Source organism: Eumetopias jubatus, unplaced genomic scaffold (assembly GCF_037043125.1).
Source record: "Eumetopias jubatus isolate StellerSeaLion01/CBP00866 unplaced genomic scaffold, mEumJub1_p1.0 scaffold_6, whole genome shotgun sequence".
Taxonomy (NCBI): domain Eukaryota; kingdom Metazoa; phylum Chordata; class Mammalia; order Carnivora; family Otariidae; genus Eumetopias; species Eumetopias jubatus.
The window spans coordinates 37,893,288-37,918,127 of record NW_028274812.1 but is presented as its reverse complement, the minus strand read 5'-3'; the positions used below and the strand labels follow the sequence as shown (position 1 = coordinate 37,918,127).

At 40.7% G+C, this 24,840-nt stretch overlaps 1 protein-coding gene across 4 annotated transcripts in view; it reads left to right on the top strand.

Moving 5' to 3' along the window:
* The window catches only part of NCOA7 (nuclear receptor coactivator 7), a 157,083-nt gene that overhangs the window by 93,627 nt on the left and 38,616 nt on the right, over positions 1-24,840 (top strand). For 3 of the 4 annotated variants that reach the window (XM_028117016.2, XM_088023876.1, XM_028117015.2), the window contains exons 4-10: positions 5,830-5,909; positions 9,129-9,236; positions 13,577-13,690; positions 14,273-14,398; positions 16,104-16,288; positions 20,383-21,428; positions 22,257-22,425. In XM_028117016.2, coding sequence (XP_027972817.1) covers positions 5,830-5,909; positions 9,129-9,236; positions 13,577-13,690; positions 14,273-14,398; positions 16,104-16,288; positions 20,383-21,428; positions 22,257-22,425 — 1,828 coding nt within the window. The remainder of the gene's footprint in view (positions 1-5,829; positions 5,910-9,128; positions 9,237-13,576; positions 13,691-14,272; positions 14,399-16,103; positions 16,289-20,382; positions 21,429-22,256; positions 22,426-24,840) is intronic. The other variant, XM_028117017.2, reaches the window with a different exon arrangement.

The window sequence follows — 24,840 nt, the reverse complement described above, 5'->3', positions numbered from 1 at the left end:
TATTGTCTTATTCTTGCATTTTTTTCCTCAGAACCAGAACATCTAGCCAGTGCTGCATTCCTTAACATCCCCTACCTATGCCCCAGCACACTCACAGCTCAGATCACTGCTTGAATCCCCCCCAGATTCCCTCTTTGAATCTGAGCCTCTTTTCCAAAAACCTGTTCTCCTCCTGTGGTAGGCAGGTCTGTGTCCTCATTTCCAAAACCTGTTAGGTTACACAGCAAAGGCTGCATTAAAGTTATAGATGGAATTGAGGTTGCTTCATCAGCTGACCTTAAGGCGAGCATCCTGGATTACCCAGGTGTGCCCAGTATAAACCGAAGGGCCCTTAAAAGTGGAAGAAGGCAGCAGAAGGGGAGGGAGAGCTAGAGAAATGGCACGTGGGAGGGCTCGGTTGGGTGTTGCTGGCTTTTGCAGGTGGAGAAAGGGACCTTCAGCCAATGAAAGCAGCCTCCTTGTAGGAGTTGGAGGAGGCAAGGGAATTAGTCTTTCCCTGGGACCGCCAGACACGGATTTTAGCCCACTGAGACCCATGTCAGACTTGGAACCTACAGGTCTGTAAGATACTAAGTTTGTGTTTATTTTTCATGTGGAGACACTACATTTGTGATCATTGGTTACAGTAGCAATAGGACAGGAATACATCAGGCCACTCTCCTCGCTGCAGCATCCCAGGGCCCCTCACCTGCCTCTGCTCTCGCTTCACTGCCCTGCTTGTGTGCCCTGCACCCCCCGGGTGGCTGGGGCAGCGTGGTATTTATTTACTCCACACCTGGTCTGTCACCCTGGTGATTAGAGCCCACCCCTCGGTGAATCCTTATTGCTTCTTTCAATATTCACGTCATTTTGAAACCTTAGTAATTCATTCAAATTTCACAATCCCTTAAGCTCCCAATCCTGTCTTCGCCCCCCCCCCCCCGTTTCACTTGAGTGAAAGGCCTTTTCCCCACTTTCCTGAGGAGGTTAACACCATCTGTGTTGAGATCCTTCCAGTTTTCATGTTAGGAACTGTGTGGCCTCCCAGGGATCCATTTGTAGGCATTTGTATCTCCTCCTCTGTGAGGCATTTGACACTGCCAGTACGGTGTCTTCCTGTAACTTTTCTCCACGTGCACTCACTTTTTGAGCCTTTTACTCCCCACTCCCAGGAGCCACCCTTCTCCTCACCCCCCACATCTAAGCTTTCCTTAGGGTCGGTCCTCAAACCTCAGATCCTCTTAGAATGTGTTCCTGCGGCAGTTGTAACCTCATGCAAGACTTCACAGACCACCACTGCAAAGGATTCCTTCACATCCAGCCTTCGTGCCCCTGTAGGCCCTGGACATCAGCTTCGTCTAGCCCCAGTGCACAGACAGAGAGGAGGCTTCTTTCAAGAAATGTGTGTCTAGAATCTCCTCAGACGCTTTGGCCGAGAGCCTTGTGTTGCAGACACTCCCGGCCCTCCCCTGGGGTGGGAAGAGAGGAGGCACGACTTGGGGGCAAGGCACCAGGTCCACCTGGGTCAAGGTCAACACCGGTACCCCCACATCCAGGACTTTATGAGAAATGAGAGGGGCTGGGCTAAGGGGCCTTCGTTTCTCTCCTCTAGGTGTCTTGTCAGTTTTGTCACAATTACTTCCTTATTAGGCTGCAAGAAACTGCCTCTGAGGCTTTTTTTTCCTGAGGTGGGGCAGGTAGGAGGTTCAGTTGCTTTGCTCTGAATGGCTTCTGAGGACCATCTGGCCAAGTTTCCCCTCCGGCAGGAGATACTGTTCCTTCATTTGCTCCAGGTTCTCCTAAGCAGGGGGAGGGTCCGACCTTGTGTAAATATAAGGGTCCGAGGAGGCTGAAGCAGGAAGTAAAGGTGTCAGTATCACTGGGAGATCCTTCCATCCTGGGAGATGGTGATGGGCCCTCCCCTGGAACACTGGAGGTGGAGCTCCATCCTGCAGCACGGCAGAGTAGTCCTTGCCCAAGGCAGCTCCTGTTTCTTCTCGGCTCTCTGCAGGGCCAGAAACCTCTGTCGTGCTTCATGGACTACGTGCTGCAGAGCCTGTCTAGGTAAGGTATGCAGGACTTCACTTATGGAGATACCTTGCTGGCCATCTTTAAAACTTAATGCAAAAAAAAAAAAAAAAAGTAAGCAGTATGAAGCTTTACCTTGTGCTATTATAAAAAGAGAAAGATTTATTTATTTGAGAGAGAGAGAGAGCATGAGCAGGGTGAGGGGCAGAGGGAGAAGCAGACTCCCCCACTGAGCAGGGAGCCGGATGCGGGACTGGTTCCGAAGACCCTGGGATCATGACCTGAGCCAAAGGCAGACGCTTAACCGACGGAGCCATCCAGGTGTCCTACCTTGTGCTATTGTGATATGAAGACAATTGAATTAGGTCCTTAGAATTAGCCGGTGTTTTGCTGTCTGTATTGAGTCAGTTGTAAAAATGGCTTGTGGCTTTGATAAGTTCATGTGATATTCCTGGTGTGATGTTCTGTCAATGACGATGTTGCCCGTAATCAGGCTTGTCAGGCTCATTGACCTAGATTGGGAAGTTCATTCGATCATACATACCAGGTGTCGTATTAAGGCACAAGACAAACAAAGATGGGTAGACATCATGCTCCTTACCTCAAGAATTTCAAAATCTTAGTTTCTGGAGGGAAGGCTTTTCTCTCCCCCTCTATTTCTAATGTTACTATGTTTGACTTGTTTCTGGCCTACCCACCTGAGACAAAGGAAAAGTAATTTTTTTACTAATTCAGGCGTACAAGTTAACTTTATCCTGAGAGCGGTCAGCCAGCACCTGTTTTTCTTTTGCAGCTGAGCAGTATGGAAACTCATGGTTTGGTGGCTTATAACAGTGATCCACTGGGCCCAGAAATAATCATGCACAGTTTATGGACAGGCATGGACCCGAAGCTGTCACAGATGGGAAGCACTTACAAAAGGATGGGAAGAGCCTGTTTGGAAAGCAAGAGCACCCACAGTGACAGTTGTTTGTAGTGACAAGAGAAGGGCCGGAGAGTAGAGCTGCCCAGTGATGGGTATTAGGGAGGCACGTACCGCATGGAACACTGGGTGTTATATGCAAACAATGAATTGTGGATGACTGCATCACAAACTAATGATGTATGATTAACATAATAAAATATAACATAATAAAGTAAAATTTAAAAAAAAAGGATGGAATACCAGATCATAAGCGTTGTAAAGTACTAGGATTGGGTTTTTCATCAGGCTGTGTAAATTCTCCCTTATCAGCAGAATCTAGAGATCTGGAGATCTCAAAAACACTGTCTCCTCTTCCTGAAGTAATTGAGATGTGGCCACCTGAGGGTAGGGAGGCCACTTTTTTAATAGTCTGGAGGAATTTCCAGAGGCTCTTTGGTTCTGTGAATGGATCCGATTGAACATAAAAATGACTGGAAAGGGACTCTAATGACAGCATCTATTCCTTTTTTCTTGGTTTTAATAATATAAAGGAAATATTTAAAAGGCAGATCAATACCACATGAATTAACTCTTTTTATGTTTCTGTGTTACCTTCCGGTTCTCAGTACACTCCTCCGTGTCCTGTGGATGCAGTGATCTTGTTGATCCGAGTGTGGGGTGTGGGAGGTTGTAGGACGTCAGATGTAGAGCGCTGAGCTAATCTTCTTAGTTCATGGTGTATCACCACTGGTCAGAGCTGGGCTCCCTGTTACTCATTCATTAATTTCTTTGTATCCTCATTCCCCACATCCCATTTCTCTCTCTGCCGCACACATTCTACTGTGTTCGGTGTGTAGACTTTTATTTGGATGTGACCTTGAAAAATGTGTAGTTGCTTTGTGTGCATCTATTTTAAATATACCTCATGGTATTGTTCTGTACGTCCCATTCTTTTTCTCTTGATGTAAACATGCTGAAGTGTATACTTCTGGCTAGTTATTTCTAATTCCTCGCTAGAATCCCAGAGCATATCTACTACATTTTGCTTACCCTCCAGCTTCCTGCTGTCGCCAACGATGTTGTTAGGTACATCCTCCAGCGAGTGACTTGATGATATATATAAAGTATACACCTCTTGGGGAGAGGATGTAGGTCTGTTAGATTGCTGAGTCATATGGGCTGTGTATATTTAATTCGCTGCCGTGGCTATACCAGCTTACATTCCTACTCGCAGTTCACATCTCTGCCAACACTAAAACTACCCAACTTTCTGATTTTTGCCTTGCTAATAGCTGGAAAATGATGCCTTGTCTTAATTTGCATTTTTCTGATCACATACAAGTTAGAGCATCTTTTCATATAGTTAATTCAATTTTATATTTTTTGTCACTTAAATTTTTATCCATTGCAGTATGTCTCTCTGGTTTTCAATATCTGGGCTGATTATGTTAGGATGTATTTAACCATGAGAATTAATTTGAATCATAATGCAGCTGCTAAACCTTAGGTTGACCCGTTCTGACCTATAAAAACAACAAAGTCTATGGCCCAACTTATAATATGTTGTTGGGCATTTCGGTCTTCCCAGATTTTCAGCATTATAAATAAGATTGCATGAACCGTATGTTATGATATATGGCAGTTTTCTTCTTTTGAATTTTTCCTTAGGATAAAAATCCCTAAGGGAAAGATTACTGAATCAAAGAATGAACATTTTTATGGCTATTGTTGCATATTGACAAATCACTTTCTAAAAGGGCTTGTGCCCCGTTGGTAGGAATGTAAATTGGTGTAACCACTGTGGAAAACAGTATGGAGCTTCCTCAAAAAATTAAAAATAGAAATATCAGATGATACAGTAATTCCACTACTGAGTATTTACTCAAAGAAAATGAAAACACTAAATCAAAAAGATATATCGTAGCACTATTTACAATAGCCAAGATATGGAAGCAACCCAAGTGTCCACTGATAGATGAATGGATAAAGAAGATGTGGCTGTGACATACACACACACACACACACACACCCGTAGAGAGAGAGTGTGTGTGTGTGTGTGTGTAATATTATTCAGCCATAAAAAGTAATGAAATCTTGCCATTTGTGACAACATGGATAGACCTAGAGAGTGTTATGCTAAGTGAAATAAATGAGAGGGAAAAAAATACCATATGATTCTACTTATATGTGGAATCTGAAAAAACAAATGAATAAATAAAATAGACTCTTAAATACAGAGAACAAATTGGTGGTTGCCAGAGGGGTGGGCGGAGGGAGGGTGGGGGAAATAGGTGAAGGGGATTAAGAGGTACAGACTTCTAGTTATAAGATAAAAAAGTCACAGGGATGAAAAGTACAACAGGGAATATAAGCAATAATAGTGTAATAACACTGTATGGTGAACATTGAGGAATGTACAGAATTGTTGATTCACTACATTATTTTAATTATACTTCAATGAAAAAACAAAAAACAAAAAGGTGGTATTGATTGACATTAGGCATCATGTATATCATAACTATATTAGTTTTACTGTAACTCCATCATTATATATTATCATTGAAACCATTACTTTAATAACTATAAAATATTACCTCATTGTTATTTGTACTATTTGATTATAGTTAACATAAATCATTTATTCAAGTGTTCATTGATGAATAGTACTTTTTTAAGAGTATGGTCTATTTGTGCCTTTAGTCCACTTTTCTAGTTGTGTCTTTTTTTTAAGATTTTATTTTTAAGTAATCTCTATACACAGTGTGGGGCTTGGACTCACAACCCTGAGATCAAGAGTCTCATGCTCTACTGACTGAGCGAGCCAAGCATTCTGAAAGTGGGTTTTAATGTACTATAGATTACCCTATCCTCGATCCCTGAAAATGAAATTATTCATTTATATACATTTTATTCTTCAGATGACAATCAAAACAAAACACATGATAAAAAAGAGAAGAAGATGGTGGTTCAGAAGCCCCATGGGACTGTGGAATACACTGTAAGTATAAACAGGAGGTATGAACATTTGTTAATACCACTGGATTTGCATGATGTTTCCCCATGACACATCCTGCCCCTTAGCTGCATTCCTCTTGTGTGCCCATTAACTAATGAAGCTTCTTAAAAATGTTCTGGGTCATTTCTCTTCCCTCCGTATTTTCTCTCTGGGCAATCTCATGTAAAACTGTGACTTGAATTACCTTTGATATGCCAGCGATGGCCAACTTTAGGTCTCATCCCAGCCATGCCTTCTGAGTTCCATAACCAGACTCACTTGCCTACTCGTCAGATCCATTTAGACCTCCAGACTTGGTATTTTTCCAAGAAGCAATGGCTCCATCAGCCACACATCTCTGCAAGCCAGAACTTTGTCCTTGACATCTTCTTCCCGTGACTCTCCGTGTTCATTCTTATCCCCTGTGACCATCCAGCCAGATCCCTCCATTTTACTCTCTCATAGATTCATGTTCCTTTACATAATTTATCTCAGTTTATTGATTCACTAATGTGATTGTTATTTTAATGTCTGTCTTGTGCCTTAATTCATGGACCCATGGAGAAAGACCCCTTTTTGGTCACCATTGTATTGCTGGGGCTCGCCAGGTTTAGGCTTCCATATTGTTGAATTGGTAGATGAATAATGCTATGCGTGTGTCCATACTGCACCTTCACAGTATGTGCCATGTACTCATCTCTCTCCTGCAGCATGAACTCCTGGAGGCTAGGAGCTGTGTCCATTTATCCCAGCTCTGCTACAAAGTGAACACTCAGTTCTAGATTTGTTTTAATTCACTTTGAAGTAGCGTTGTTGAGGCGTGTTCTCTGACTTCTAATAAGAAATTAAGTGCTGTTGTCATTGCCTGGTTTGGATTTTCTCCTGTGTATATATTTTCTACTCATTGTTCATATGCTGTGCCAGCCTCTATATAAGGCAAACAGCAAGACCTGATCCTTCCCTGGCATTTCCTTTGGAATAGTAAATGATCCCCAAGCCTTTCTAGAATCACACAGGAGAGCCTGGCACAGGCATTTCGTGCTCAGTGTTCTGTGAACATCTCCAGGCATTTTTCTGGGGGTTATAGGACTAGTCCTTTCCAGAAGGGATTTGGGGTAATTTTTTTTATTTCACTTTACCATGGTCTACAGTATGTTTTTGATCCCCATAACACCTCGCACAGTGCCTTACCTCCTAGTAGGTACTCAAGAAGTGTTGGATTATTTATCATTAAAAACAATATTAACTCAAAAGCCATGTATGTATCCAACAGTATTATTCACAAGCCCCTCCAAAAAAAATGAGAAGTGGTATTGGCTAGGAGATGCTTCACAAAGCATTCACTAAATGATGCAGTGAGAGTAAATAGCAAGCCCCATGTTAACTCATAGAAACAGGTGATCAAATTAGTAATGCAGCTATGCCTGCCTGTTTGATTGATAGGTTATGGAGATTAGTTTTACTTGGCAAGTTATTTTTTTGTACTTGTCATTGGAAATAAAAGGTGATTCATAACTTTGTGTTTAGAGAACCATGCTAGCACTTACTGGATTACTTATTTTGCTCCAGAGCTGTGGATGTTCAAGCATCTGTTTAGTTTTGTTTTTTGTTTTTTGTTTTTTTTTGGCATCTGTTTAGTTTTAAACATTTAATGATTCCAGTATCTGTCCCAGGGTCTGTGGCTGGATTCTATATTTATGTCTTATCCTTATGTAATAACTCCAGATTGTTAATGTTTTTCTCCTTCCCTAAACTCCCTAAACAGTATATTCTACAAGTTTTTTTCTGAAATATATGATGCAAATTTTTTGATCACTTGCCATGAAGTGAGTGCTGTGAAGCAGGAATAATAATTATCTGTTTGATGGAGGAAGACACTGAAACGTAGAGAAGTTAAGCAAATGACCCAAGGTCACACAGCTAGTGAGTCCCAAATCCGCAATTCAGATCCAATAGTCTGGCTCTAATATCCATTCTCAGCGTGTCTTGTCAGTACAAGTACACTCCTAAACCCTGAAACCTCCTAGATGTGAATATATTATGTAAATATATAATATTGAATAAACAATACATGCTTTAAAACATTTTTTTACTTTTAGTAAGGCTGGTTTTGCCCATGGTAGAAGTAGGGGCATATGGTTGTTAATTTTTCAGTGCCTTTTAAAAATACTACCTTGTTCCAGAAATGCTTTGAGGTCATTTTGGTGTCATCTGTAACTATGAATTTGATTAGTCTGAGACTGTTCATCTAGTTGGGGGGTTTTTGATGCTCAGACCAGTGGTGAGTTTCATTCTACTTCTGCATCTTCACTGGTCCACGACCTCCCGTCACCGCCTCATTCAGGACTTACCTGGGGAAGCCAGTTTGTGTTTCAGGACAGCCATAGGTCTTGACCCAGGGCTGTAGATGGGAACTTCTTAGTGACACACACCGGAGTGGCCTCCCACTAACAAGTCCAGTGACCCTAGACAGGGAGTTTGGGATATCGACCTGCCCAGAGGCAGCAAACTTTTTTGGGAAGTTTCCCATCATCTCATTGCCCTCTTTGGTCCCATTTCCCCTCTGTTAGAGAAGGAGAGAGACCTCCTCCTGGGCATGTATCATAGGTTTCACAGATTTAGACAACATTAATTTGGCTGACCATGAGAAGGTGTCATTTTAATGACTGAACAGTGATGGGTAGCTAATCTGAATTTCTTTCCGATTTCTTTGCCTTCCGTTGTATTCATTTGTCAAATGTTTGAGTACCTTCTGTGTGTTGGGCACTGTGCTGACACTGGGGAAATCAGCCATTAACAGGTCACCATCCAGGAGCCTTTAGAGCAGTGAAGAGACTGGCAAGAGACAACACTGAGAATAGAGAAAGTAGCCCCTGACTTCTTTTATACGGTGTTTGTGTTTTATTTCTTTTCTACTTACAGTTTTGTATTGTATCTCATGGACTTCTACTCATGCAGCTAAGTTGTGCCAAAGCAGATTTAGAAATCTAATTAGTGGACACTGAAATTTGAAGATAAGGGAGCCCAGATATGAACTGATTTAAGACTTCACTCTTCCATGGTTTTATTAAGGCTTGAGAATGCATCCACTTTCTTTTTCAGAATATGTCTCGATAGAACTACTTTTCATTCACTCATATCACAATAGATGAATGTTGAAAAGGTTTTTTTGTTTTTTGTTTTTGCTTTATATTTTGAATCTTGTTTGTCTGATTATTCTAGGCTGGAAGCCAGGACACCCTAAACTCCATAGCCCTGAAGTTTAACGTCACTCCCAATAAATTAGTGGAACTGAATAAACTTTTCACACACACTATTGTTCCAGGCCAGGTAATTCTTTTCTTGTTGGATATTACTTTTTAGAAATTTTGCATTTATCTTTAATGCCATTTTTAATGCTTCAGTGTTAATGTCACAGGATTAACATTGGTGATAATGTGCATTGGTTCAATCTTTCCCTTAGATCAAGAATTCTAAAAGCATTCTGGAACTGAGGAACTGTTCAGAGGTGAATGCTTTGCAAATGATTAACACAGTTTACTTAACTATTTAACTATCATTAGTTTATGTTGTGGGTGTTCCCCGTAGCATCAAGAGAAGTTAAATTTTACCTTTTCTTCTGTAGAATGTATCTCAAATGTTCTTAGAATGTTTAATTTAGAAGTGCAAGTTTCAGTTTATTCTACTCCTGGGATACAAAATGGCCATCATTTGATTTTAAATTAGGCAGAATTTTGGGGCGCCGGGGTGGCTCAGTCAATTAAGCGTCCAACCAACTCTTGATCTCAGATCAGGTCTTGATCTCAGGGGTTGTGAGTTCAAGCCCTGAGATGGGCTCCACACTGAGCATGGAGCCTACTTAAAATAACTAACAATAAATAAGGCAGAATCCTGTCGTTTTTGTCTTGATTTGATACCTGAGAAAAATGGTCAGTCAGCCAAAAGCTGAGAAATTCAGTAGGACTATCAAGAAAAAGCCACACGATTTTTTCCCCAGGTTTTTAATACTTTATTAAACTGAATGAAATTGACTAATTGTGTAATTTTGCCACTGTCAGTTAAACCAGCAAATTCCTTCAGTACCTTCCACATATTTAATAATATATTCTTGTATTTCTACTTTAAAACTACATTTAGCCAATAAATCTATACGACCCAGTCTTTGGCAGGTCCTGACTGAGGCCAAGTTTCCCCTCCTGTCCATAGAACTATCTGCTAGCCATGAGCACATGCTGGTTTCATTGCTGACTTACTTGAGCATCCTTCTGTCCCTGTACATGATAGTGACATATGATTCTTTCAGAATAGATACTGCTACCTTTAAGTACAATTTTATTGAGGAAATGCTGATATGGTTCTTTGCATTTCATTCAAGGGCCCCATATGAAGCCAACAGGCCCTAAGTTGGCCAGTCTGTATTATGGTGCATTTAGTATTTATGTTCTTGTCAAAAGGAGAAATTAGCGGGGCACCTGGGTGGCTCAGTCGTTAAGCGTCTGCCTTCGGCTCAGGTCATGACCCCAGGGTCCTGGGATCGAGCCCCACATTGGGCTCCCTGCTCCGCGGGAAGTCTGCTTCTCCCTCTCCCACTCCCCCTGCTTGTGTTCCCTCTCTTGCTGTCTCTCTGTCAAATAAATAAATAAAATGGGAAAAAAAAAAGAAATTAGCGTACTGCCAGTGCCAGGTAACTGAGGGGAATTATGCATTAAAACTCTTCAAAAATTAATAAAAATTATCTCCAGGAAAATCAACTGGGGTTTCTTATAATCTAGAGTATTGCTACATAATATGTCCCTGACCCATGGCAGAGAACCTAGGTGTATATTTACTAATTCAAGGCTAAAGACTATAGTCACTAGAGTGTAGGAACATAATTTAGAGTGATTTCTTATTTTTTTAACTATGTCCATAACAATATATCGGTACTAGGTTAAGGTCCAATAGCCAACTGGAGGTAAAAGGATTGTTTTATTTTTTATTTATTTTTATTTTTTTTAAAGATTTTATTTATTTGACAGAGAGAGACACAGCGAGAGAGGGAACACAAGCAGGGGGAGTGGGAGAGGGAGAAGCAGACTCCGTGCTGAACAGGGAGCCCGATGCGGGGCTTGATCCCAGGACTCTGGGATCTTGAGCTGAAGGCAGACGCTTAATGACTGAGCCACCCAGGCGCCCCAAAAGGACTGTTTTAATATGCCGATTATAATGGCAAAAATACCCAAAATGGGAGCCCTAAAGCTTTGTTTCCGACTGGCCTTGTGGTAGCTGTTAGACATGGGCAAGTCCCTCCCTTTTTTGGACCCCAGTTTTCTAAGCCCTGAAATTGGGGGGTGGGCCACAATATCCCTGGTGTCTTTTCTGTGATAGCCTCTGCAATGCTGTCTAGCCCCTCATAGAACTAAACAGTTATGTGCTGTAGGCTGTCCCAGGACCCAGCTGTAATCAGGATTTTGCTGACAAAGATAAGAAATCAAGAAGAGTTGAAATTGAGGGGCTTTCAAAAACTGTAGATAACTTTTTGTCTTACTGCCTGGAAGGTAGGTATTCCTTTCATCTCAGTAGATCTGATAACTCAAAGCTGGTTTTATCTGCTCTGATTCCAAAAAATTTGAGACTCACCCTTCTAGAGACTGATTTGGTGGTCACCATGGGGTAGGAAAGGAAACTGGTCTGGCTGGGTGAGTGACCACATGTAAGAGGTGATTTTCAGAGGAAGTTGTAACTTCCTGAAATAAAATCTTACTATAGACTTTTTGTTGCTTAAAAGATCAAAACCAATAGCAGACAAACTTTAAATAACTGAGGCATAAAAATTTTTTTAGAAGGTCCTGAGTTTGGCTATTAGTTTGGATACTTACATCAAATTTCAGGACATGTACAAAGAATGTACTTTTGCAAGTAGTTTATCTTGAGCACACTCAGAAGTTACCTCGCAGAGACATGGTTTAAGTTGTTTTTATATTCACCGGGTACCTTGGCTACACATGCTTAGAAAAATTTCTAGGCTAAAATGATGACAGGTTTGTTTTATGGTAAAGAATGTGAAGATCTCATATCCACCATTTACCTGTGTGTTGGAGCAGACCCAGTTTTATTTTCTGAAGTCAGTAGGTAAACTTTACCCCTGCCCGTGTTCCAGGTTCACATCCATGTTGAGGGAGCAGATGTTTTTACTGAGCTTCCCAGCATCCATCGGTCATCTCTATTTACACTGCAATGAACTGTGTAAGCACAAGAATTATCCCTTTGATTTGACATTTAGAACAGGCCAGACAATAGAATCTTAACCCCTGTTGCCTAACACTTGTCAAGAGCTCAGATACAGAAAAATATTCATGGAGAATTGCTTGGAAGAAATGTCATCTATTCATCCCCCTATATAAGGTAAGGAAGAGAGCTGTCTACCAAGACCATATAATTTTAGGCCTCTGCTCTAAATTGCTCTTATGGAACTCTACACGTCGGCATTTGGCCAATGATCCACATTGAAGATGTTATAAAGAATGGTCCTCCAAAACCGGTTATTGTATTAACTGTCACTGTGTCATCAAAGACAAGTAGTTCAACTTGAGATACTCTTTATGAGACTTTCGGAGAAAATACTTATGAGAAACTGGTTTGTTTTTAAATTCTGTTCACTAATGATGTCCATCCCTTTGCGCTGGTTTTTGGAAACTCAGAACCGGTTTTATGGCTCAGCGCTCAGTGAGTGGTAATTTTGGAGCACATAGATTCAGTAGTAATTAGTCCTCATCTTATTTCTCCTTGATACTGGTTTTCCTACCTTTATCATAAGGTGTCTTTTGTTGTTGCCTCACATTTTTTCTAGATTGTAGAGAGATTTGAATAACTAAAGTTAAAACAGAGACAAGATGGGAAAGAGTGAATAACAAACACTGTTGAACAGTTGTTATCTGATTAGTGCTAATTATGTTTTATAACAGCAGAAGTCATCATTTTAAGACGGTCTATGATATATGCCAGGATGTCACATGTCTCATTATAAGTGTGTTGAATGACAAGATCATAATAACATTTCAGGAACCGGTACATTTTGCAGAAGGAGGCTATTTTGTCAATTTGGGAGATTTTAATACTTGTTTTTCGATAAGCTGACAGCAATAGAAGAGAAAGTATTGAGGTTATTGATATTACCTTGTACCCCTTAACATACTATGATTTTACTAAGTTTGCACTCAGGGCCGGCTTAGAGTTAGCAAGCATGGATTTGTTTCATTTCTTCTTGATGCAGGTGTTATGTTTAGAAGCATTCCACACCACTCTCTCCTCTCCTCCCTTGTACCATTAGTACACTTCCCTGGAAGCTTCTTTCCTCCCTATTTAAATCTCCCATACTGCTCAAAGTTTCACTTGGACCCACGCGCTGTATATGACGTGCCCAGGGTGCTCACCCACGTTGCTCTCTTCTGTGAGCTCTTGCAGTGTCCGTACATATGTCCCATACCTTTTGCACTGCACACATTTCTGTTATAGAGTATTGTTTCATGGATTAGTCTAGAAGGCCCCAAGGTACTTAGGCGTTTTGCAAAGGCCAACTAGGCCTTAGCCATGTACTTGGCATGATACTGTGCAGAGAGCAACTGTTGTAAACACTGCCTAGTGTATGCCTGCCCGATTCTTGATCCTCAGCTTTGCTTCCCCATTTGCAGGTCCTTTTTGTTCCAGATGCCAACTTTCCTTCCAGTACCTTAAGATTATCATCATCCAGTCCTGGTGCTACTGTCTCTCCTTCATCATCAGATGCAGAATATGATAAACTGCCTGTATGTATGTCACTCATGAACTGACGTTCATATTTATCAAATATATTTTTTGAGTTGTAGAATTTTACATGTTGTTTTTCTCAGGTTTTCATCTGAAAGTCCCCCAAAGGGGTGGGGATAAGGATTTGTCATTAGTTGAGAGAATGCATCCTATCAAAAAGAAACCTGTTCACATTTAAGGTCTCAGAGGCAAAAATGCACACCTCGTTTATGTAAAAGTATGAAGTTAAACTCTCAGTGAGACTGATCGTTTATTTGTACGGCTTTCACTCCTTTCTCTAGAGAACTTGAACCATGAGTCAAATATGAATTCCTTCATTTAGGTTATTTTCTAAAACCATTTGATGAGCCATTTTTTACAGTTTCATACATATGCACATGTTGTTATTTAAACCTTAATGCGATTTGGATACTTACTGTATTTGTGATAATTTTTGAAGGACAAAGGATATTTGCCTTTTTTTCATGTTCAAGTTAAATAAAAACCAGTTCCTTACAGGGAACTTGTGTGCCTTGATTTATATAAATAATCTGTTTAAACAGTGCTTCTATTTGATTTTGGGAATTTTTGCTTTCTTAAAGGATGCTGATTTAGCAAGAAAGGCCTTAAAACCCATTGAAAGAGTCTTATCATCCACTTCTGAAGAAGATGAGCCAGGCGTGGTAAAATTTCTAAAAATGAATTGCCGATACTTCACCGATGGAAAGGTATATGGCCGTGTAATTTGCTTCCTTTTCTTGGACTCCATGGAAAACTAAAGTAGGTTCCAAATTACTCAAGACAGGAGACATTAAAATATCTTTCCCAAAGTTTCATCGTAAGATTTCATAAGTATCCATTTGTTTTCCCCTGTTGGATGCCTGGCATTGCACTTATTATACGATTCTTTGTGACCTTGGATTTATCATCTTCTCTTTCAGTTCTTGGTCCGTACGTTAGCAGCTAGGGAGCCAATATCGTACATGCTTGACAGCAAGGGCCGGAGTTAGATTCGGTGAATTTAAAATCCAGTTCTGCTACCCACTAGCTCTGAGACCACAGGCACGGTATTGGAGTTGCCTAAGCTTCCATTCTCCTCATCTATAAAATAGGAACAATAGGGGCGCCTGGGTGGCTCAGTCGTTAAGCGTCTGCCTTTGGCTCAGGTCATGGTCCCAGGGTCCTGGAATCGAGCCCCGCATTGGGCTCCCTGCTCTGTAGGAAGCCTGCTTCTCCCTTTTCTACTCCCCCTGCTTGTGTTCCCTCTCTCGCTGTCTCTTGCTCTCTGTCAAATAAATAAATAAAATCTTTAAAAAAATGAAAAATAAAAAAATAAAATAGGAACAATAATAAAATTTAATCTGTAGGAGGGTGGTAATTAAAAGGGATGGTCGCTGTGAAGATCTTAGCACCTAACTTGGAAAATGTGAAATTCTCAACCCATTTGCTGCTGGAAATGCTGATATTAAAAATAATGTCTGTTATGTTGTATGGTTAGTTTTATGATTCTTGGTGTGGTTTACAAAGCAAATCCAACTTTCAGTGAGCCTCTGAAGAAAGGGTTATGTTGATATAAAGTGAATTCCTGTTGTTCATAGTGGAGACTTCATGCCAGGTTCCAAGTGGTAAGAAAATACATTATTAATATGCATTTATAACTTTTGCAACCAAGAATAAGTAGTGCTTGAAATGCAGAATTTTTCACAAAGATGATCTGTTACTCATTAGGAGTACCAAGATAAATGGTCTGCCTATAGGGAGTCCTCTGTGGCCTGCTATCTCTGAGATAAAATCTATAAAATCGGAAACTGGCCAAGCTTCAGACAGACGGGCCCACCAAATTACTGCTTTTTACTATTAGCTTCCACAGTTTAGTTGTATTTATTTCTGGCTGCAGAAATTTCATATTCCTGATTGTGTCAAATTTTGCTGAATGTGGCCTTTCTAAACATTTCAGAGAAAAATGTTAGGACTCTCATTTGGCACCATGGCTGTGAGACAGATGCTTCCTTAGCCCAGTACCATGCACATGTTGGACACGTGGTGAACGTGTGCTGAGTGAGTTGTAAGGCACCCAGTTCTCAAGTGGGAAAGCACTTGGGACAGCCCCTCCCATTTACAGGGAACCGGGGCATGTAAGACATAAACTTGCAACGCAAGGTCCGACCACAATTGTGCTATGGCAGCGACTGTGCCAGAACTAGGCTCGGCTGAGTGCAGTAACGAGGCAGCTCTGTTTTCTCTGCCTCACCACACAGTACCCAACGTCGCATTTCTGCAGCCGGTTGTCCTAGCCCTCTGACAGGGGACGCGGTTGTCACGGAGGAGACCGTGCTTCCCCAGAGTCAACAGAAGGGCAACATGAGTTCATTAAGGCAGCTTGTGGTTGCATTTCTGTCTGTAGTGATTCTGTCGTGTCCCTTTCTCCCACAGGGGGTGGTCGGAGGCGTCATGATTGTTACTCCCAACAACATCATGTTTGACCCTCATAAGTCTGATCCCCTGGTCATTGAAAATGGTTGTGAGGAGTATGGCCTCATTTGCCCCATGGAAGAGGTGGTTTCCATTGCTCTCTACAATGACATTTCCCACATGAAGATCAAAGATGCCTTGCCATCGTAAGAGAGATTTCTTTGTTTACCAAACAAACAAACAAAAAAAACCTCGGTGTTTGGAGAATTAAATGCAATTAAAAAGTAGGGGCATTGGCATGAGTGAGAGATTGTGTAGAGGTGAATTTGAAGGTGGAAGATTTGTGCAGTAAATTTTTTTAAAAATAGAGAAATGAGAGGAAATGGAGATAAAGGGAAAGGTTGAACATACAAAAACGAAAGGAGAAAAATAAAATTGCCAGCACACAGAAATGGTATTTCTTTGTCTTATTTTTCTGAAAAGCATTGTGTGTTCTTAATGAATTAATGAAAGAAGAAATGAAGTTTCTCTGAAAGAATGTTAGTCAGGTTGCCAATAAGAGAATATTGTTTTTCTCTCCATTTAGTTGTTACACAGAGTTGTGTTCTTCTCGTTCAAACTCTAGGATAGGCAGTCTTCCTGACTCATGTTTTCCCTTAATCCTGCACAGAGAGAGCTGGGCGTGGACAGTGTGGGGGCCACTGCCTCTGTACCAGATCACCTGCAGTGGTGTGAAGAGGGAGGAAACTGGCCTGTTTGTCTCTGAAATATAGATGAATATTACCTTAGGCTCCATTATTTTTGCCTTCTAAAACTGAGGGTGTTTTTGGCAAGAGAGAGAAGGAAGTTTCCCATGAAAAAAGAGAAAGAGGGTTAAGAAAGCTCAGGGAATCGATTCATTTAGAGGGATGATTGGATTTGTCAGTGTTTCTTGTTTCTCTATGTCTGCTAGAAGTAAAAATCTTTAGAAACTCTCAGTGATAGAAAGGTAGAGGGAAAGCAATGGGTCCTAACTGTGCAAAGGGAAGCTAGCTCCTGGGACATAGAAAAAGAAGGGAAGGTAATTAGAGAACTAACCCAGACACAGAGTCCTTAGGAGTTTATACCAGCAGGTTTCCCTGGACTCTCAGTCCTTGGCATCTGACGCCCTCGGGCCTTACCCAACTCCCGGCACGGGCACTGAAGTAGAATTTCTAAATCCTGCCAGAAGTATCCAAGTGAGAGGTGTAGGAGGCAGTGCGGCAGGCCAGGCAATTCTGCATGATGACTAAGTCTGGAGCCACACTGGGTGTCTCTGGCTCTGCCACTCGTGGCTCCGTGATCTGCCCAAGTTACTCAGTCCCGTGCCTCAGTTTTCTCATCCGTTAAATGGAATGAATAGTATTCTTCAGCTTAGAGGGCTGTTTTAAGAACTAAACGTATTGATACACCAAGACTCTTAGAAAATAGCCTGCTGCCTACCAAGTATAAGCTGTTATTATGTGAATCTTTCATTCATCTCTGAAACTCTGTTCATCGTTCTGGGGAATCTTGTCCGTGCAGTTGAGGCTTCTACTCACCTTAGTGCATGCCTCTTGAGTGGCAAGGGTATGCAGATGAGTGGGTCATGGCCTCTGCCCTTGAGGAGGCTGCAGTCTCCTGGGTGCAAGAGACAGATGGAGAGAAGTGATAACTAAGTGCGTTGTATGCACAGAAGTGCACACAGCATCCCATGAGGACCCCTGGGAGGGAGCAGCCAGCTGCCTTGGAGTCTCAGGTGGAGGCAGAGAAGAGGACGTGCGGCGTTAATTCTGGAAATAAGGAACGAACATTAGGTTCTCTGCGACAAGAGGAAAGAAGATGAGAATGAGGAGAGATACAGTTCAGTTTAGAAGTGGATGGCCAGGCAAATGGGGCATTTCTTGCCTGATGATTGGGGAGTGGGAGGGATGGGGTAGCTGGGTGATAGGCATTGGGGAGGGTATGAGCTGTGGTGACCAATGATGGCTTCTAATAGAGGAATAACTATGGCACATCTTCAGCTCAGGATGTTAAATATTCTTTTAATAATAGAAAAGGAAGGTACATCTTTACAGAAAGATTTCCCTCATTGTGAGATTGTGTTTAACGATCTGGGGTACGGGGTTAATGCTGTAGCTGGAGGGAGAGAGAAGAGTTAAGAATTGGCTCCTACTGTGTTCAGTTTATTTCAGAATGGTGCAGATTCCTGCCTTGGATGCAAGTGTGTGAAGACTTTGCAGTCTAGTGAACAGTTTGTGCACGAGTGAGCAAAATAGAGTGTGTCAGTGGGATCAGTGTGATGTAAAATTAGTATTGACTTCAGAATTCCATCAATTGTTTAAAAGTTAAAAATAGCTTAAAATTTCATTATTACTAAAAGTTGTAAAACAAGGAGTACAAATGATCTAACTGCAATGTGCAAATCGTTTCTTTTTAAGAGTGTGTGTGTGTGTGTGTTTAAGATCTCCCCATCCTCACCTTCATGCTTCGTATTTCCTGTGTGGGACATTTCGTAAGTCCAGCTGCCCCAGACGGAGAGCAGGAAGGGAACAAATGGAGGGATTACTGATCAGTGTTAGGTGCCTGGCTGAGTCTAGAAAACATTAACAGTTGTGCCAGTTGACTCCACTGTGTACTTTGCCCCAGCAGTGCTTGGCAGCTGCAGCGCAAAAAAAAAAAAAAAAAACAGTTAAATAACTCCCCACTTGGACTAGGTAGATGAACAAGAAGGGAGGATTAGACAGGGTCATATAGGGGGCTCAGCAGAGCGCAGTCACATCTGTTTGTGGGAGTCAACTAGGCAGAGAAGGTAGAGATGAGAAGGGGTCTTGGATGTTCATGGAAGCAAGTTTTGCTTATTAACCAAGTATGTGAAGAGCCGAGTTTCTTTGTTGTAAGACTTCTTATAACCTTTAAGATGCCAAGTTAAATGTGGGGTCCTAAAAGTGGGACACATGACACTAGTTTATTTGACTCTTTCATGTCTCCTGGGATGCTAGAGTTGGGTAGGACATTTTTGTGCATGCAGGTTCCTGCAGAACAGAGACACTGTCAAAATCATCATTTAGCATATGGCATGGAGGGGCTCAACACATGTGTCTTGAATTGAAATGAATTATGAATTAAAGAAGTTTTTTCAAGCATCTGTCAGAGCCTAACAATTATGTAGGCTACTATTGGAAAAAGCATAGATGTTTCATGCATGTGATTTATAAAATAAGTTTGGGGAGATAGTCTTATAACTTGAGAACTTCCTGGTACTTTGTGGCTTTCTTGCCCTAGTAATTTCAAAGCCAGAATAATAAAGTATTACCTGAACATGATCTAGCCTTTTTAGAAAACAAAGTTATTTCTGAAATCTAAAAATGTTATTTTTATAAAGGGTCTTTATATATCTGTGTTTTAACCCAGTATCAATACTAAGGTAAGTGAAAATACAGGTTACTCAAAATCTTGCCAGTCGTGGCTTAAAAATTGTGTTTCTTGACCATTTATTTAAACTTTGGAGAACATGTCTAAGCAATATTTTGTATAATTCAGATCTGGGTAGAAAAGCATCTGTTGTTAAGGGACAGTATGTTTCCGCTGATAAACCACCACCCATTGTCAAGAAATTAATAATTTTAACTTAAGTATTTTAAAAGCTTACTTGATTTACTTTTCTATAAATTTTAAAGTGTAAAATGGAGCAGGTGCTATATATTCACAGTAATAGTGGAAAATTCTTGTATCTCCCTCAGGAGTAGAAGGATGTCTGTTATTGGAAACCTTAGGTCCAAAGTGCTGAGGCTCAAAATTAGGGTTCAGGGCTAGTAATTTGTACAACAGTTAAATGAGTAGATACTCAGTCAATGAGCCATTCAGAATTAATGCAATTGGTTTATATACTATTTTATAAAAAGGAACAGCTTTGAATATTTAAAGAATTTAGGTCATAGTGGTAAAACATTTCCTTTTCTTTGTCCTTTCCTTCATGAATATCAGAAACATTGTTTCATCACTAAAAATCTGGTGGGTGATAGCTCCATGTTCATAAACGACTTCAAAAATCATTCATGTCCTTCTAGTAGGATATGGTTCTTTGTGTTACCCCTTCTTGTGGCTTATTTATGTTTCATTTTGAAGTCAATTTCTTGATTTCATTTCCTTATTCTGAAATCATTTCAACATAAATTTAAGTTGTGGTATATTTATGTTTCAGTTTTCGGTTGGGTTTTGTTTTAATTTTTGCCTTTCCTCCATTTTGTTTTTGGTTTTGTTTTTAACATTCCGTGTGCACCCACCATTTTTCCCCCGACAGTGACCTACCTCAGGATCTTTGTCCTCTGTACAGGCCTGGAGAATGGGAAGACCTGGCTTCAGAAAAAGACATCAACCCCTTCAGTAAGTTCAAATCTCTCAACAAGGAAAAACGGCAGCAGAATGGGGAGAGAACCATCACTTCAGATTCCAAATCCATAAGACCTTTGGAGAAGTCAACAGAATACACGCACATGAAGCCCTCAGATGGCTCTCTGTCAGGAAAGGTAAAGACACTCGAGTCTTCTACAGAGGCAACCAGTGGATCTGCCACAGTGACTAAGGTCAGCAAGGAACCTTCTGACACTCGTGCTGCATTTGAATCTATAGCCAAAGAAAATTCCCTTTTAGGGGAAGATGATGACTTTGTTGACTTGGAAGAACTTTCTTCTCAAACTGATAGTGGAATGGACAAAAGAGACACCTCAAAGGAGTGCCTTTCTCTTGACCCAAAAGAGCTAAGGAAGGCTAAGTCCCGCATCATCGGTTCCACTACAGAAATGCAGGTGCAATCAGCTCTGAACTTTTCAGGAACAGATAATGACGCTGAACTGAAGGGGGCCCTAGATTTAGAAACCCGTGAGAAGCAAGATGTAATGCCGGAGGTGGACAAGCAGTCTGGTTCCCCAGAAAGCCAGGTGGAAAACACACTGAACATACATGAAGATCTAGATAAAGTTAAACTCATTGAATATTACCTGAATAAGAACAAAGAAGGGTCACAGTTAACTGAAAACTTGCCGAAGGCAGAATTAAGTGATGGCCAAAGTACTGAGCCAGTGGGAATAGATATCACCCTTAGCAGTTCTCTTCCCCAGGTAGGCGGTCCCCCAACTGAGGGCAGTAAGGAGACAGACAAAACCTGGGTGAAAGAGAGAGTGTCCCTCCCATTGCAACCGGCCTCTTCTACAGAAGAAAATGTGAATAAAGGGTCTTTAGACACCTCTTCAGAATCTACCCTGGACAACAGCTGCCAAGGGGCACAAATGGATAATAAGTCCGAAATTCAGTTGTGGCTACTAAAGAGAATTCAGGTCCCCATCGAAGGTAAGCCACTTTTCTTTCGTATCTTTATGTCCTGTCGTACAGTTGGCTTTCTGAAACTTGTGAGTACAAGTGAAATTAGAACAATTGTTTGAGAACAGTGTTCTCTCAATAGAGGTTATCTTTGCTGATAACATTAATTGGGGAAAAAAACCTTAGCATTATATAGTATCTACTTTGGAACTCCAACTGTGACATAGATTTCTGGTTCAAAAATAGTTTGTTTTTGTTTTTTTATTTTTTTAAAGATTTTTAGTTACTTGACAGAGAGACACAGCGAGAGAGGGAACACAAGCAGGGGGAGTGGGAGAGGGAGAAGCAGGCTTCCCGCCGAGCAGGGAGCCTGATGCGGGGCTCGACCCCAAGACCCTGGGATCATGACCTGAGCCGAAGGCAGATGTGTAATGACTGAGCCACCCAGGCGCCCCCAAAATAGTTTGTTTTTTAATTTCAAGGAACTTTCCTTTTCTCACCTTGAATTTCTAAATCTAAAGGGGTTTGAAATGTTTTTGAAGCTATTTCAGTTCTAAGCCAAATTGCCTTATGGTGTAAGTGGGTCCTCAGTATCATTCATTGAGATGTATTCTTGTGAAGTGCCACGTTGTGTTGGTTTTATGTGATGCAGAACAAACTGAAACTTGCAAAGCTTTTCCCTTTTGTGCTAAAGAAGGTCTGGAAAATGTGATTAGTTCTAATTTGATGGTGTTTTTGTCATATGTTTTGATTTTCTGTCACTAAGAGGGGATTGGGAACTATTCTCTGTAAGTTAAAGGTTTTACTTTCACCACTATTGTCAATATTGAGGAAGGTTTTTTTTCATGTGTGATTCAGATATACTTCCTTCAAAAGAGGAGAAAAGCAAGACTCCACCCATGTTTCTGTGCATTAAAGTAGGAAAGCCAATGAGAAAATCCTTTGCCACTCACAGTGCAGCCATGGTCCAGCAGTATGGCAAACGAAGAAAGCAGCCGGAGTACTGGTTTGCTGTTCCTCGGGAGAGGTAAGTGTGGGCTCAAATGGGAAATGTTGGTCCATTAGATTCTAATTGCACCTCGATTTTTTTAGATCTTTAATCTTATTCTTGAATAAGACATTTCTCTTAATTGTATATTTTAGAATTTCTAGAAGCATATTTTTTGAGTCGTTTTCTGCTAATGAGTGGGTTCAGTTTAGCAAATTTGAGGTCCTCTGTGCTGAAACCCTTTTATAACGTTCTACACAGTTGAATTTTAAATGAAGGAAGATTTAGATATTCTCAAGTGCTGGTAATTGGAAGTGCAGTTCTGTTAAGAATAAAAGAATGCCATGGAGCAGATCTGAACCTCTCTAAGGACAGGAGAGAGGCATGGGTGTAATTCTTAAAGTGCTTATTATTCCAGGGAACTAAAGTTTGTTTTGGCCTTAAGGAGGGAGTGTCTGACTCAGCAGCATGAAAAGTGTGAGATGGGCTCACGTGGGTGGGTTTGAGGGACTGTACTCTCTAGAGAGATTTGTATCTTTAAATTGCCAAAGAAGTGTTATTGGTTATATGATTCTAGGATAGCAGGGATAATGGCAAAGAAATTTTTTAGCAGTACATCATTAAGGACATCTTTATAGTAGAAAATAATTAGGAGCTACTATTTTTAGAAAAAATTAAGTGTTTTCCTTTTGTACATGTGGTAGAATAAAAATGTCTTTACAAAGGTCTTGCAGTTAGTTTTCCAAAATTGTAAAACTCACACATTTTTCCTCTTTCTACCTAGTCATTAACATTATCATCTGGGCAGACCTCTTGGCTAACACATCTGCCAAGAACGAATATACTCAGCAAACTTCCTTAAGCATGAACTGTTAATAAAGCAAAATTAAATTCCAAGCAAGAACACACCTTCTGGTTGATTAGTATCCAGAATACTTCTCATTAAGGGAGTTGCCCTGTTTTAATAAATTATAGTTTAACATGAAAAATAGTTAATAGGATTTTAATTAATGAATTTGCCAATATCTGTTCCCTGTCTTAGATACAAACCCGTGTTAACATGGACATTCAACGTAATTTTTGTGTTTACGTATTACACTTTTCTACCTATGCCTGCAACTCCCACGGTGTTTCATGGAAACTTTCAGGATATTGGGGAGATAAAAAAGAAAATGAATGTCTTTTATTATTTAAAAATGTTTCAACAGGGGCGCCTGGGTGGCTCAGTCCTTAAGCGTCTGCCTTCAGCTCAGGTCATGATCCCAGAATCCTGGGATCGAGTCCTGCATCAGTCTCCCTGCTCAGCGGGAAGCCTGCTTCTCCCTCTCCCACTCCCCCTGCTTGTGTTCCTGCTCTCACTGTCTCTCTCTGTCAAATAAAGAAATAAAATCTTTAAAAAAAAAAAATAAATAAAAATGTTTCAACAGAAATAATGTGAATTTCTGAAGCCCTGTTAAAATCAGCATGCTAAAATCAAATTTTACACTCAGCAATTCCTTAGAGATTTAGGCCCACTCCTGATTTTATAGATGAGGAAAACAAAGCACTGAAGCTTTTCAGCCACGTTGCTGGTGATGTGGACTTACAGGGTCTACCAGAAAAATTACCTGTTATATGTATCACTTTTTCTTTGGGCAGATGTATTGTTTATAGTATAAGGAAATTGTGGGCTTTTTCCTATTTTATTATCTTTAATGAAACTGTACACACCAAGGACTCTTCTAGAATAAGTATAGCAATCCCACACATGTAGTTATTATATTACTGTCATTTTTTAACCCAGAAGAAATCTGTAATGTTGAAATACTTCTCTTTGATCTCTTATGGGTGGTTTTTGTGGGCCTTTAATTTTTTAATTTTTTAATTTTTTTTGAGACGGGTGGGTTAGGGGCAGAGGGAAAGGTAGAGAATCTCAAGCAGCGCGGGGCTCGATCTCAGGATCCTGAGATCATGACCTGAGCTGAAATCAAAAGTCCCATGCTCCACTGACTGAGCCACCCAGGCTCCCCTTGTGGCCTTTTTAGAGTAGGTCACTTTTTGAATTCCATTATATTGTATTTTATAGTTTCTCTGACTTTTGTCTTTGGCTAACCTGATGTACTTCGTTTTCTTTCTTAAACTAATGCATTAGCCAAGCATTTTCTGGGAAGTATTATGTCTCACTATGTTATTGATGGATTTCTTTGTAGAGATGTTAGGAAATTTTTGTTTTAATTGCTCTTCTATGTGTTTCCCTTTCTACCTCCCCTACAGGAAGCCACATTTTAGTTTAAGACTGGGAAAGATGGAGCAGTTCTATAGTTAATTCCCACCTAGAACTCTCAAGTGCAGAGTGAGAAATAAGAGAAGGTTGTTTTTATTTGCAATTTGTGGAAATCTTTCGAACTTCAGGCTCACCCAAGTCCTTAAGGAGCTAAGACGTGGCATGCAATGCTTTCCTCATTTGTGGATTGA